This window comes from Bos indicus, chromosome 27, assembly GCF_029378745.1.
Source record: "Bos indicus isolate NIAB-ARS_2022 breed Sahiwal x Tharparkar chromosome 27, NIAB-ARS_B.indTharparkar_mat_pri_1.0, whole genome shotgun sequence".
NCBI lineage: Eukaryota > Metazoa > Chordata > Mammalia > Artiodactyla > Bovidae > Bos > Bos indicus.
The window spans coordinates 19,595,116-19,609,245 of NC_091786.1; the positions used below are offsets into that span (position 1 = coordinate 19,595,116).

General features: G+C 40.5%; 1 protein-coding gene and 1 pseudogene across 7 annotated transcripts in view; both read left to right on the forward strand.

Annotated features, from left to right (window-relative positions):
• The window catches only part of MTUS1 (microtubule associated scaffold protein 1), a 187,219-nt gene that overhangs the window by 106,650 nt on the left and 66,439 nt on the right, over window positions 1–14,130 (forward strand). For all 7 annotated transcript variants that reach the window (XM_070781593.1, XM_070781596.1, XM_070781595.1 and 4 more), the window contains one exon: window positions 1,293–1,331. In XM_070781593.1, the coding sequence (XP_070637694.1) occupies window positions 1,293–1,331 (39 nt within the window). The remainder of the gene's footprint in view (window positions 1–1,292; window positions 1,332–14,130) is intronic.
• On the forward strand, window positions 9,912–10,030 carry LOC139180257 (5S ribosomal RNA; annotated as a pseudogene).

The window sequence follows — 14,130 nt, forward strand, 5'->3', positions numbered from 1 at the left end:
TTCTAGTTACATCCGTGAGGTTTCCCTACAAGAGGGATCACTGAGTTAAACTGTATGAATCTTTGGGAACTTGTTATTATGTCATTAAATAACGTTCCAGAAAGGTGTTAGTCTCTCAAAGCAGTGTGTCTGTTGCTCTGCGTCCTTCTCAACATGTGTGTATGTGTGTGTGTGTGTGTGAGAGAGAGAGAGAGAGAGAGAGAGAGAGAGAGAAAGATGTATGTATGTGAAGGTTCCTGTGGTAACTTGAGGCTGATTACCTATTAGTATTTACCAACATTTTTTCTTTTCTATTGAATTCAAGAGAGAATAGGTACAGATACTGGCAGAAAGATTCTTCCAAGTGCCAACAGGTTCTCATCTCTCCAAGGTCTTAAATAAACTTCTGAGGCATCAAAAGACCCCTTGATGGGATGACATCAGTTTATGAAATCTGTGTTTTTTATTGATGGATGATAAAGCCTCGTGATCTGCACACACACTGGTACCTGGAAAGAAAATGTCTAACTTTGAGACTAAGGCCACTTGCAGAGTAAGAATAGCTTGATTCCTCGGATACCTTTACAGAACAGAGAACCTCAGTATTCTAAAATGCCCTTTTATTGAATTTATGAGCTTTTGTATCACAGAGGTTTTACTTGAGTGGAAATCAATGCTTTCCATTTACAACAGCCACATATTTTGAGAGATTATCGTCTCTGTAAAATTCCATGGATAGAATGTGGCAACTGTTCTTACTGATCTGCTGGTGCTTTGCCCTAGAAATGACTCTATAATGTCAGGAAAACGTGCTCATGATCTCCTCGTGACTGACTTTTGTAGCTCTGTGCCTGTCACGACTCCTGGTTATATTTGTTTTTCAGCTTTATGGGTGTATAATTGACAATGAAAATTATAATAAATTTGATTTAATGCATATATACATTGTGAAAGAATTCCCCTGCTAACAATTTTATATCATATCCATTTGAAGGAAGAGACTTTCTTTCATAAAGTCTGGCCCTTTTCCTGATCTGTAAGTGGTGGAATAGCATAAAGTATGTAAGACACGTGTAAATTCAGTACTGTTGAATTTGAATTTCAGCAGTTCTTGAATTGAAAAAACACTGTGGTTTGTCCTAACATATTTAATTGGTGACAATGAATAATATCACCATTAAACCATTAAACTACCATTTTGATCTTATTTGGAATGTCTTTTTATGCTTGAGAGGGGGAGCTTTATTTGTAAAATGGTTTATTGTGTAATATTTCCTGTAAAATGTGTATCTAATATTTCTCTTATATTTTAGATCCTTCAAGAAAAAGTCTATTTACAGCCTTGAATACAGGTAAGTGACCACTTTAAATACAGATAGAAGAAAAGAATCATTTTATAAAGTTACATTATCAAGTACTTAAGTGTATTCACAGTGATTTTTCACTAGTTGCTTATAAACATACTTTGTTTTGTGGCATAAACATAACTGCTTGTGACGTTGGCTGGCATAGGGTTAAGACTTGGTGAACATAGTTGCTAAGCCTTCTGATGCAGAAGGATGGTTTATTAATCACAGATAATTTGCTTTTTTAAGTAATGCTTTTTTTCCAAATGTGGAGCATATTTATTATTCAACATGTGGAGATATGGAGAATATACTTTTTCTAAGAAATACGTGATTGTAAAATGGATAGTCTTTAATGGTTAAATAATCTTGTGATCAGGTTTAATAGTATCAAGCAGTTAACATTTTTCTTTTCCTTTTCACACTTCTATGGAAAAAAATCAACACCTATCTCTAAGACTGTCTCTGAACCTTTGAACATCAACTGGGACTTTAAAAACTTGGTCTCTTGAAGCCAGAGAAGATTTTATAAACTGTACTCATTACAGTTTCCATGTTTTATCTATAGCTGGTTAGGTCCCTGTCCACTACTTAAATTCTCCTCCTTAATATGTGGATATAAGACAGTTTTATGGCTTCTGAGTCCATTGAGGATTACAACAGCAAATCAAATGGCAGAGGCAGAAGGGTATTACTATGACACACTGATTACAGATTATCATGCTTCATGATAGCTCTGGGAGCTATGGATATAAAGGTGAGCCCCAAATGAGTAAGGGTTTTGTCTTCAGAAAGGTTCCAGGAAAGTTGAAGGATTGCACAAATAAATATACAATCACAACTGCAATAAATTTTAGGAAGGAGCATTGCTGGTTCCTAGTTAAAGGCTATGATGTAGTGAGACAAGCCTGAATAGGAGGTATAAATTTGTGGACACCCCTCACCCCAACCCACTGTATATTAAAGAAAATGGGATGGATAACCTTACATATGGAATAACTTGATGCTCCTGAGGCGTGCTTGGTTTCCTCAGCTTAGTCAGGCAGGCAAGTTACAAGCTTACCTGTTACAGGCTCTCACTTACTATAGAGCTAGAGAGGACCCAGCCATGCAGAGCAGTTTAAATTCTAAAGGCTTCCAAGAGCCCGAGTTTGAATATACATGTTTACCAAACCAATTTTTAAAGCCCAAAGGAAACTCGTCTGTACACAATGAGATTTTTATTTTCTTTCATTTTAAATTTCCAGCACATCCTAGGATTTAGAAGGTAAAATATTGCAGGTGGATTCTTTACCACCTGAGCCACCAGGGAAGCCCAACACGCTACAGAGTGACTACATGTTAAATCAGATAACTTTTATCTGAAAGCGAGGTGATAATTCTGCGTTTAACTGGGAAACTTCCCAAGTGTCTTCCAAAGTGGCTGCACTGTTCTACAGTTCCATGAGCTTTTCCACATCTTTGTCAACACTTGCTTTTGTTTGTTTTTAACTCATTTTTATCAGACTACAGTTGATTCACAATGCTGTGTTAGTTTCTGCTGTACAGCAAAGTGATTCAGTTATACATATATCCACTCTGTCTTAGGTTCTGTTGCCATATAGGTGATTAACGAGTATTGAGTAGGGTTCCCTGTGCTACACAGTAGGAATGAGTTATCTCTTTTATATACAGTAGTGTGAACACATGTTTTTGTCCGCTTTTTTTTTTTTTTAATTTTTATTATAGCTCGTGGGTCTAGTCTAGATCTAGTGTTAGTTGCTCAGTTGTATCTGACCATTTGTGACCCCATGGACTATAGCCCACCGGGATCCTGTCCATGGGATTCTCCAGATAAGAATACTCAAGTGCATTGCCATTTCCTCCTCCAGGGAATCTTCCCAACCCAGGGATTGAACCCGGGTCTCCTGTGTTGTTGGCAGATTCTTTACCATCTGAGATACCAGGGAAGCCCTATTCTAGTGGGTATGAACTGGTATTTCATTGTGGTTTCAATTTGCATTTCCCTGATGGCTACTCAGATGTTGAGCATCTTTCAGAAGCTTATGAGCCATTCATATATCTTCTTTGGGGAACCACTTATTCAAGTCCTTTGCCCATTTAAAAATTATTTGTATTATTATTATTGAGGTGTAGGAGTTCTTTGTGTATTCTGAATATTAGGCTCTTATCACATAGATGAAATCTTGTGAAATCATTTTCTCCCATTCTGTAGGTTGTGTTTTCATTTTCTTTCTTTCGTTCGTTCTTAATATTTCTTTGGCTGTGCCAGGACTTGGTTATGATGTGTGGGAACTAGTTCTCTGTCTAGGAATTAACCCTGGACCCCCTGTGTTGGGAGTGTGGAGTCTTAACCACTGCACCACCAGGATGTCCCTGTCTTTTCATTTTCTTGATAACACCCTTTGAGGCACATTTTTAATTTTCATGAGATCCAGTTTATGTTTCTTCTTATGTTGCTTATCCATTTGGCATTATGTCCACGAAGCCATTGCTTGTACAAGGTCATGAAGACCTATACCCATGTGTTCTTCTGAGCATTTTACACTTTCAGCTCTTATACTTTGTTGCATTTTTGAGTTAATTTGAGTTAATTTCTGTATATGATATGAAGTAGGGGGATCCAACTTAATTCTTTTGCATGTAGATTTCCAGTTGTTCCAGCACCGTTTATGGAAAACACTGCTCTTTCCTCCACTGAAGTATCTTGGCACCTTTGTTGAAAACGGTTCGCTGTGAACATGAGGATTTGTTTCTGGGCTCTCTAAGCTATCCCATAGGCTTCCGTGGTGGCCCAGATGGTAAAGAATCTGCCTGCAATGCTGGAGACCCAGGTTCGATCCCTGGGTTGGGAAGATCCCTTGGAGGAGGGCATGGCAACCCACTCCAGTATTCTTGCCTGGAGAATCCCATGGACAGAGGAGCCTGGCGGGCTACAGTCCATGGGGTCACACATGGATCTACGTGCCGATCCCCATCAGTACCACGTTGTCTTGCTTACTGTGGTGTGATGAGTTCTGAAATCAGAAAGTGCACATCCTTCAACTTGTGCTTTTTTCAAGATTATTTTGACTGTTCTGAGTCTCTTGAATTTCCATGTGAACATTGGTGTCAGCTTGTCTATTTCAGTAAAGAAGTTGGTTAGGATTTTGATAGATATTACATTGAATCTGTAGATGCGTTTCTGGAGCATTGGCCAGCTTTACAATATTCAGTATTTTGATTCATGAATATGGGGTGCCCCCCCCCCTTTTAGTTACGTCTCCTTTCGTTTCTTTCAACAACTTTTTGGTAGTTTTCAAAATACAAATTTTGCAGTTCTTTTGGGAAGTATTTGTTGTGTGACATCTCTGTGCTTTGGGAGCTGCTATTGATACTGGTCACAGTGAAGGAACTAGTTAAACAAGTCTAATATGCCTGCTCTGTGCAGCTTGGAAAGGCAGTCTTAATTTATGTCTCAAGTCAGTGATTACATAAGGTATTGTAGGGCTTCCCTGGTGGCTCAGTGGTACAGAATCAGGAGATTCTCAGTGGTCAGTGCAGGAGACACGGGTTCGATCCTTTGGTTGGAAAGATCCCACATGCCACGGAGCAACTAAGCCTGTGTGCCACAACTACTGAGCCTGTGCTCTGGGAACTGCAACTCCTGAGCTCGTGCACCACCAGTACTGAAGCCCGCACTCTCTATTGCCTATGCGTCGCTGCAAGAGAAGCCACTGCAGTGAGAAGCCCACACACCACAAGTAGAGTAGCCCCGGCTCCCCACAACTAGAGAAAAGCCCTCACAGTAACGAAGACCCAGCACAGCCCAGAATAAATAAAAATATAAAGCATTGTAAAGGATATTTGTTTTCATAGGCATAGCAATAAAAAAAACCCTCCAATATATATCGCCTTTCTACATGTGGAAAAACTATTAGCGTTAGGCATTTTCCCTTGTCACATTGTGGGAGAACTGTGATGTCTTGTTTCCAAAGCCTATCACTGACACTTAATGTAACAGTGACCCTTGATAGGGAAGGTCATCACAATGGCAAATTAACAACTGACTGAGAAAAGAAATGGACAGTATAAATCACACCATGGTTTTGTCTGGCAAAGCCTCTAAACCATGGATTAGAAATAGGGCATAGGACAGAGTTTGAGAACGCCTGCCTTCAGTTAACCCTGCTCTAATAATTGCAGTGGCAGAAGCTGTATTTTAAGGGGTCAGCACTGTGATTTAATCTAGATTTTGAGTATGAGCACGTATTTTCCAAAAGTCATAAACTTGACTTTTCCGGGCTTCTCTGCTGGTGGTTAGTGGTCATCATTATTTAAAACTGACTGAGTATTATGGTGAGCCTGCTCAGGAAAAGCACAGTGTGTTGGCTTTTGGAAGAGCAGCTTAGAAACTGAGAAAAGTGAAGTGTTATTGCCCAGTCACATCCGACTCTGCAACCCCATGGACTGTAGCCCGCCAGGCTCCTCTGTCCATGGAATTCTCCAGGCAGGAATACTGGAGTGGGTAGCCTTTCCCTTCTCCAGAGGATCTTCCCAACCCAGGAATTGAACCTAGGTCTCCCGCATTGCAGGCAGATTCTTTACCATCTAAGCCACCAGGGAAGTCCAGATGCTCAGAAGTAGTGTCCTAACAGCAGTGACTTTTTGGATGGATCATGTAACCTCTTAATACTAGTTTTCTTTTATGTGTAATTGAAATGATTGATCCCTAAGGCTTCTCCCTGCTCTCTAAGCCTGTGATGGCAAAGCACATTGTCTTTCTATTCTGCTTGCAATGTCATCTTGTACATTGTACAGAAGACATTGCCTCCGCATACAGACATGCTCCTCTGAACATTAAATCTTATGGCTCTCAGATAGTTTTCTTTTTTTAAAGCAACAAACTGTGGTGGAGATGAAAACTGAGCAACTTCATATCTTTTCGTTTGTGTACAGTAATCCCTTGACTTGAATTATAGCAGTTTGCTAAGTTCTAAAATGTTTAGCCTGTAAAGGTTTAGAAATCACCCTTTAGTATTTTTAAATTTGTGATTTGAAATAAAATGTAGATAACATTATATCCTGCTGTCATCTAACACAAGCAATCACTTATAATGGCTATTACACTTAACATATGCAGCAGCATTTAACTACTCCTCTTGTATATTTGTGGTACTTCTGTATCACATTCACACATGATCCTGTGATGAACATCTCTACAACGAATACCTTCAGGGGTTAGGGAATTTTTTGTGATAGATGCTTTTCTTTAGTTAATTAGTATATTGGCTGTGCTGGGTGTTCGTCTCTGCACTTGGGCTTTCTTTAGTTGCAGTGAGTGGGGCCGCTCTCTGGTTGTGGTTTCTTGCTGCGGTGGCTTCTCATTGCAGATCACAAGCTCTAGAGAGCACAGCCTCGATGGTTGTGACATGTGAGATTGCCCTGTGGCATGTGGGATCTAAGTTCCTGGGCCAGGGATCGAACCCCTGTCCCCCTCATTGGTAGGCAGATTCTCAACCACTGGGCCACCAGGGAAGTCCCCTGTGATGGATTCTTGTAAGTAGTATAAACAAATCAAAACGCGTGCATATTTGTCACCACTTCGCTCAGCAAATTGTTTTCCAAAAGCTTCATATCCCTTTTAAGCATGACTGACAACACAAAAGAGTACCGGCTTCACCATTTTTTTTTTTTTTTTAATTTGACTAGTTTAGTAGTTGAATGTTTTGTGTCACTGTTTTAGTTTCAACCTTTCATCAGTTACATCAAAGACAGTTCCATCACCTCGTGGGAAAAGGAAGAGGAGCAGAAAGAGAATGAACTTGGCCGGCATTGACTATTGGTGGACACCTTGGGATTGCCGCATTCCCCTGGTGTCCTGATCTTACGTTCATTGCTAAGCCTCTCCAAAGGCTCAGATTTCTCACTTGGGGACACGAGCATATTTCGGGAGGACTTCCCAGTATAGATGTATTTTATGTAGAGTTGTTGTATAAAAAGCTCTCAAAGGATAGCTGCTAGGAGACAGTGACGAGGATAATCCTTTTCATTGTTCTTATGATTCTAGTGACTTACTATTAGAGCTCTTTTCCAGGAGAATGAATTATTTTAAATCCCTTAAGCAAGCAGGGAAAATCACTGAAAGTCAAGAACCACCCTCTTGGGGTCTAGCTGTTGTCACTTATTTAAAGATGATGATGCTGTAAGATTCTCACCAACACTGACTCTAAATAAAACTTGGTTTGCTGTTTATAAGGATGATGCCATGCATACCAGGTACTATTATTATGTGGTTCTACCCCACATTAAAGCTGTTAGGGATGCCAGAGCACCAGAGTTGTATTTATCCTGCTCTCTGATTATTTTACACAAGATCATCACTTTCAGGTGCCGTGGAGTCTGCCTGGGGAAAGTAGAAAATGCATGCTCCTTCCACCTCCCCCCTCACTAAATCCAGCTCAGGAGGATCAGGTTGCTCTCTGTACCCCCTCTTGCAAGTGTAGAGAGATGGTTGAGAATCGCACACCTCCTCGGATGAGGTGCCACCAGCGTGGCCAGTGTTTCTTTCACTGAGAGTAGGGGTGAGGCTGTCCTCCTCTGGTTTTATGATTATAACTGTCCTCTCCCACTTAAAAGGCAGATGGTGTTTGAGGAACGTGTGAAGTTTGGTATTCAAATCAGGGAAAGCGTGGATTGTTGGAACAAGGACCATCTGTTTATCAGGAGCTAGATTCTTAATTCACACACCACATACAAATATATTCCAGACTGAAGTTTTAAACAAACATCAGAATGTGAGCATGAAAAGTACAGACTTTACAGAAAAGACCTTTCCAGGAATGTCACTATGAAAGAAAGGATTTCTAATTATGACAACAAAAGGTTTAAACCTTGCTTTTGTCAAAGAAATTTTTCTAGGCATGGAGATGGATGTTAGCTGTAACTGGACTTGTGATTGTTTCACAATATTGACAAATAACAGACATACGTCAGCAGTACCACAGGTTCAGTTTCAGACCACCCCAGTAAAGTAATTCTCGATAATTTTTGGTTTTCCATTGCATAAATGTTTACATTAAAGCTCAGCTGGTAAAGAATCCACCTGCAATGCAGGAGACCCCAGTTCAATTCCTGGGTCAGAAAGATCCCCTGGAGAAGGGATAGCTATCCACTCCAGTATTCGTGGGATTTCCTGGTGGTTCAGTTGGTAAAGAATCCACCTGCAGTGTGGGAGACCTGGGTTCGATCCCTGGGTTGGGAAGATCCCCTGGAGAAGGGCATGGCAACCCACTGCAGTATTCTTGCCTGGAGAATCCCATGGATAGAGGAGCCTGGTGGGGTACAATCCATGGGGTTGCAGACAGTCGAACAGGACTGAGTGACTAAGCACCCATAGTCTATTAACTGTGTGATAATAGCATTATGTCTAAAAAAGGTACGTATCTTAATTTAAAAATACAAAACAAAAAGTGTGAAATTTTGCAAAAAGTATCACACAGTGACACAGACACATAAAATGCGCAAATGCTGTGGGGAAAAATGATGTCGATAGCATTGCTCAACATGGGATTGTCACAAATCTTGTTTGTTTTTTTAAAAAAATACCCCCACAATATTTATGAAGAGCAAAAAACAGGATTATGCTTATACCGAATCGTTCCTAAAACTCCTAAAACTAATGTCTATCTTAATGTGCTCCTAAAACGAATGTCTATTATATCTCAACCGAAAGCCATTGTAAACAGTAGTAGGGGTCACACCACAAACTGGGACAACATCAGCAACCTGTTGACTCCAGTTCAGGCCATTTCAAATCAGGGTAAAGACAACTGCACGTAGGAAAGTAAACAGATCATCAGGGAAACGCAAATCAAAGCCTCAGTGAGATACCACCGTGCACCTGTCAGAGTGGCCATCCTCAAAAAGACCACCAATAGTAAACGTTGGTGAGGATGTAAAGAAAAGGGAACCCTGGTGTGCTGTCAGTGGGAATGTAAATTGGTGCAGTGCTATGAATATGAAGTATGTTTTAAAAATAGAACTATATGATTTAGCAGTCCCATTCCTAGGTATTTAGCCAAAGTGAAGTGAAGTGAAGTCTCTCAGTCGTGTCCAACTCTTTGCGACCCCATGGACTGTAGCCTACCAGACTCCTCTGTCCTTGGGATTTTCCAGGCAATGGTACTGGAGTGGATTGCCATTTCCTTCTCCAGGGGATCTTCCCGACCCAGGGATCAAACCTGGGTCTTCCACATTGTAGACAGACGCTTTACCATCTGAGCCACCAGGGAAGTCCCTATTTAGCCAAAGATAATGACAACTCCAATTCAAAAAGATACATGCGCCCCAAGTCCCTATTTAGCCAAAGATAATGACAACTCCAATTCAGAAAGACACATGCGCCCCAATGTTCATAGCAACACCATATACAATTGCCAAGATATAGAAGCAGCCAAAGTGTCCATCAACAGATGAATGGATAAAGAAGATATGGGTGTGGGTGTGGAATATTATTTAACCATAAAAAATGAAGAACTTCCAACCACATGCGTGGACCAGGAGAATGCTGTGAAGTAAGTCAGACAAAAAAAGACATACTATGGTATCTATGGCCATACTATTCTGAATACATCCCATCTCGTCTGATCTCGGAAGCTAAGTAGTGCCAGGCCTGGTTAGTACTTGGATGGGAGACCGCCTGGGAATACCAGGTGCTGTATTTTGATCTTCCCTGGTGGCTCAGATGGTAAAGAGTCTGCCTGCAGTGTGGGAGACCCAGGTTCAATACCTGGGTTGGGAAGATCCCCTGGAGAAGGAAATGACAACCCACTCCAGTATGCTTGCCTGGAAAATACCACAGATGGAGGAGCCTGGCGGGCTACAATCCATGGGGTTGCAAAGAGTCAGACACAACTCAACAACTTCACTATTACTATGGTATCTAAAAAATAATGAACATCACGAAACAAAACAGAAACAAGACTCACGGATACAGAGAACAAACTAGTGGCTACCAGTGGGGAGAGGGTATGGAAGAGGGGTAATACTGGGGAAGGGGATTAAGAGGTGCAAACTATTAGGTATAAAGTAAGGCACCAGGATGTAATGTACAGCACAGGGAATATAGCCAGTATTTTATAATAGTTTTAACTGGAGTTTATAAAAATGAGAAATCACTATGTTATACACTTGAAACTAACAACACTGCAAATAAACTATACTTCACTAAAAAAGGGTAAAAGAATTAGACACAAAAGAGATACAAAGGGCTAAGAAATATTGAAAAAGTTGACAAACTTTTTTTTTTACTTTTTGTTTTATATTGGAGTAGAGCCAATTAACAGTGTTGTGATAGTTTCAGGTGGACAGCAGGGGGACTCAGCCGCACATGCAATGTGTCCATTCTCCCCGAAACTGCCGGAACCCTACATCCAGGCCGCCACTTAACACTGAGCAGAGTTCCCTGTGCTATATACAATAGGTCCTTGTTGGTTATCCATTTAAAATATAGCAGTGACAAATATTATATTTCTAAGAGTGCTGGTGAAATGAGTGGGGACTAATTGTCTCATTCATATCACTGTGGGGGTGGGGGGAGGTGGCGTAAGTTACGGCAGCCCTTCCTGGATGGAGGCATTTTGGCGACATGAGACAAAAGCCTTCTACCTCAGCATTCCGTTTATCAGAACTGATTCTAGGAAAATGATTGACTTATTTATTGCTTTTCAGAACTGTTTAAAAGGGGGGAAAATTGGAAACAGTCTGAATGATTTAAACAGTGGGTGTTGTTTATCTTCGCTGGCATTTCTATAACATTTTTAAAGCCATTAAAATAGTAACATAGAGGATTATTTAATGCCATGGAGTGATAATGCCATTATCATTGCCATTATCATTTTCACATGATAATTTTAAGTTTTAAGTGAAAATTGTAAGTTTAAAAATAACTGGCTACAGAGCACTATGATGTACAGATAATTTGAGTTTTTAAAAAATTCTACATTGAACACACTTTTCCCCTTCGTTTTTAAAAACACACATTGTATGTGGATAAAACATTGTTGCTTTTACTTGGGGCGACCAGCACTAAAAGGTAATGCCGCTAATCTTGGAGAATTTATAATCTTATGGGTTGGGTGGAGATTGAATTTTATTTATCTATTCACGTTTGGCTGTACTGGGCTGTTACTGAGCGAGCTTTTCTCCAGCTGCAGCGATTGGGGAGCTACTCCCTGGTTGCGGTGCACGGACTTCTCATTGTGGTGGCTCCTCTTGTTGCGGAGCAGCGGCTCTGGGGCGTGCGGGCCTCAGGAGCTCTGACACGTGGGCTCAGGAGTTGCGATGCCTGGGCTGTAGAGCGCATGCTCAGTAGTTGTGGCGCGCGGGCTTAGTTGTGGGATCTTCCTGATCAGAGGTCTAACCCGTGCCACCAGCACTGAGAGGCAGATTTCTTACCACTGAGCCATCAGGGAAGCCCTTCCTAATCGTTTCATGTGAATTTTCTGATAGTTACAGTGTGTCTTATAGACCTTCTTACTACTAAGCAAGAAGATATTATGGAAGGAATGGAGGATTGAACTTAAAAAGTGCCATATATAAAAATAAAAGAAAATCTGGCAATTAGGGCTATGTTAGGGAAAGGAAGGAAATATAATAAATGTTAAGACTGATACTCGTGCTGGAGTTCTTGGGAAGATTGGTTGAATTAGAGATGCTTGAATCCCTGGTTAAGCATTAATCTCCAGATTCTTAATGATCATTAACAATAACGAATAAATCTGTCCTAGTTGGATGTATTTCGTAGCATCTGAGCAACCCCGCACAGCCTATGCTGGAACCATAGCATCATTGTTTTCTAATGTCAAGTCACTAATGAAACACACACACTTCTATACAGACTGCAGTGAGATCTGTGATTCTTGATGTTTGAATCTACTGTGACAGTGTAACACATTGACTGCCAAACACTTTTATCATCCATAACATACCTTCTTTAGTTTTTAAAGCCTTGCTGCTGCTAAGTCGTTTCAGTCGTGTCCAACTCTATGTGACCCCATAGACGTCAGCCCACCAGGCTCCCCCATCCCTGGGATTCTCCAGGCAAGAATACAGGAGTGGGTTGCCATTTCCTTCTCCAATGCATGAAAGTGAAAAGTGAAAGTGAAGTCGCTCAGTCGTGTCCGACTCTTAGCAAACCTCATGGACTGCAGCCTACCAGGCTCCTCCATCCATGGGATTTTCCAGGCAAGAGTACTGGAGTGGGTTACTCTATACGATTATTTATTCGTTATTTTTCTTTATTTGTGTCATTAATAGAAACTCAGTTCATATCATGGGCTTTTTATAAAGCTATTCTACCACTTAAACTTTTTTTTAAAAAAAACTTCATTTTAATGACTCTGTGATCTTACTCCTAATTTTTATAACTAATTACATTTTTCTCATTTAAGTACTAAAAGTTCCTTAAATTTTTCCTTACGTCCTCTTAAATTAAGACTTTGTATAATTAAAGATGAACACTTTCTTATCTTTCTTATATTTCTATATTTGGTATAAATTCAGAAATGACAGTGTGTGTACACGTGACTGGTCAAAGAAGTAAATTATTTGATCTTTCTGAACCAGTTTTAAAATCTGCTTCCCCAACCCCCCAGAAGTGTGTGTGTATCTATCTATCTATATATATAAAATAAAAATTGTTGTAACCCTGCAATTATTGCTGATTGATTATTTAAAAGAGTGCATGCATAAAAAGCGTTTAGGAGTGTGCCTGGCACATAGCATATTGTTTGAGTTGGCTGTTTATCAATTGTCAAGGCTGCCTTTTTGCTTTGTGCACTTGTGCTGAACCGCCACCAGGCGGCAGACTTGTGTTTGGGAAAGAATAGAAACCCTGCTTGAGCTGTTCTTAGTCTTTCCCTTTTTCCCTGTGTGTGTGTGTGTGTGTGTGTGTGTGTGTGTGTGTGTGTGTGTGTGTACACGTTGCTGTAGAAACGGGAACTACTCCTTCTGACTTTTGACTTTTCCTTTTGATGCACTGCTTCTCTTTATTCTTATAGTTCCTAGCTGTGCTGTTTTTTGGCTTTGGGCTTTTTGCCTTTGAAGGAAGGAGCTCCCCAGAGGATGGGAAACACCGCAAGCCTCCCAGGGCCACAGGGCGTCACTCACAGGGAGAAGCAGAGAGCCATGCTCTGCTGTTTAGAAAGATCATTAGCAACATAACTTTTCATATATGTGGTATAGCTTAGGGTAGTTCAAGTAGACATTGTAATAAATATAACGAATTGATGGCATGTTGCTATTTTCTTCTTTTGGAGTAGTCCGGGCTAAAGGATTTCCCTTTCAACCAGGATAGAGTTTACTATTACTTAACTAACAAAAAACTAAACAAAACAAAAAACATGTAAAGAGGGTGGTGTCGTGTCTATTTTTAATAATATCAGTGTTTAGTCTTCTATTTATAATTTTAATGCTGGTTTTAATCTTAGTTTTTACAAGTGTTTTTTTCTTGGTGGGGAGCAGGAAGGACAGTTGGTTGTGGCAAATTAATTTGCTTTTTAATAAAAACTGTGATAAAGTGAAGAAGCAATACCTAAATGTAGCTTTTCTAGACTTTAATTCCTTGGTTAACAAGACCCCTTGTCTGTGTATGAATAGGTTGTAGCTTGCCCACAGAGGCTGGGTGGGGGTTGAGGGGGCGGGTGGGGTGAGTGCAAAGGGAGAAGGAATTACTCAGAATTTCCTTTCCTGCCTGTCTCCTCCACTCGTCACACCCTGAACACTCTAGAGAATTTCTGAAAGAGTAACTGTCCTGCACATTCTC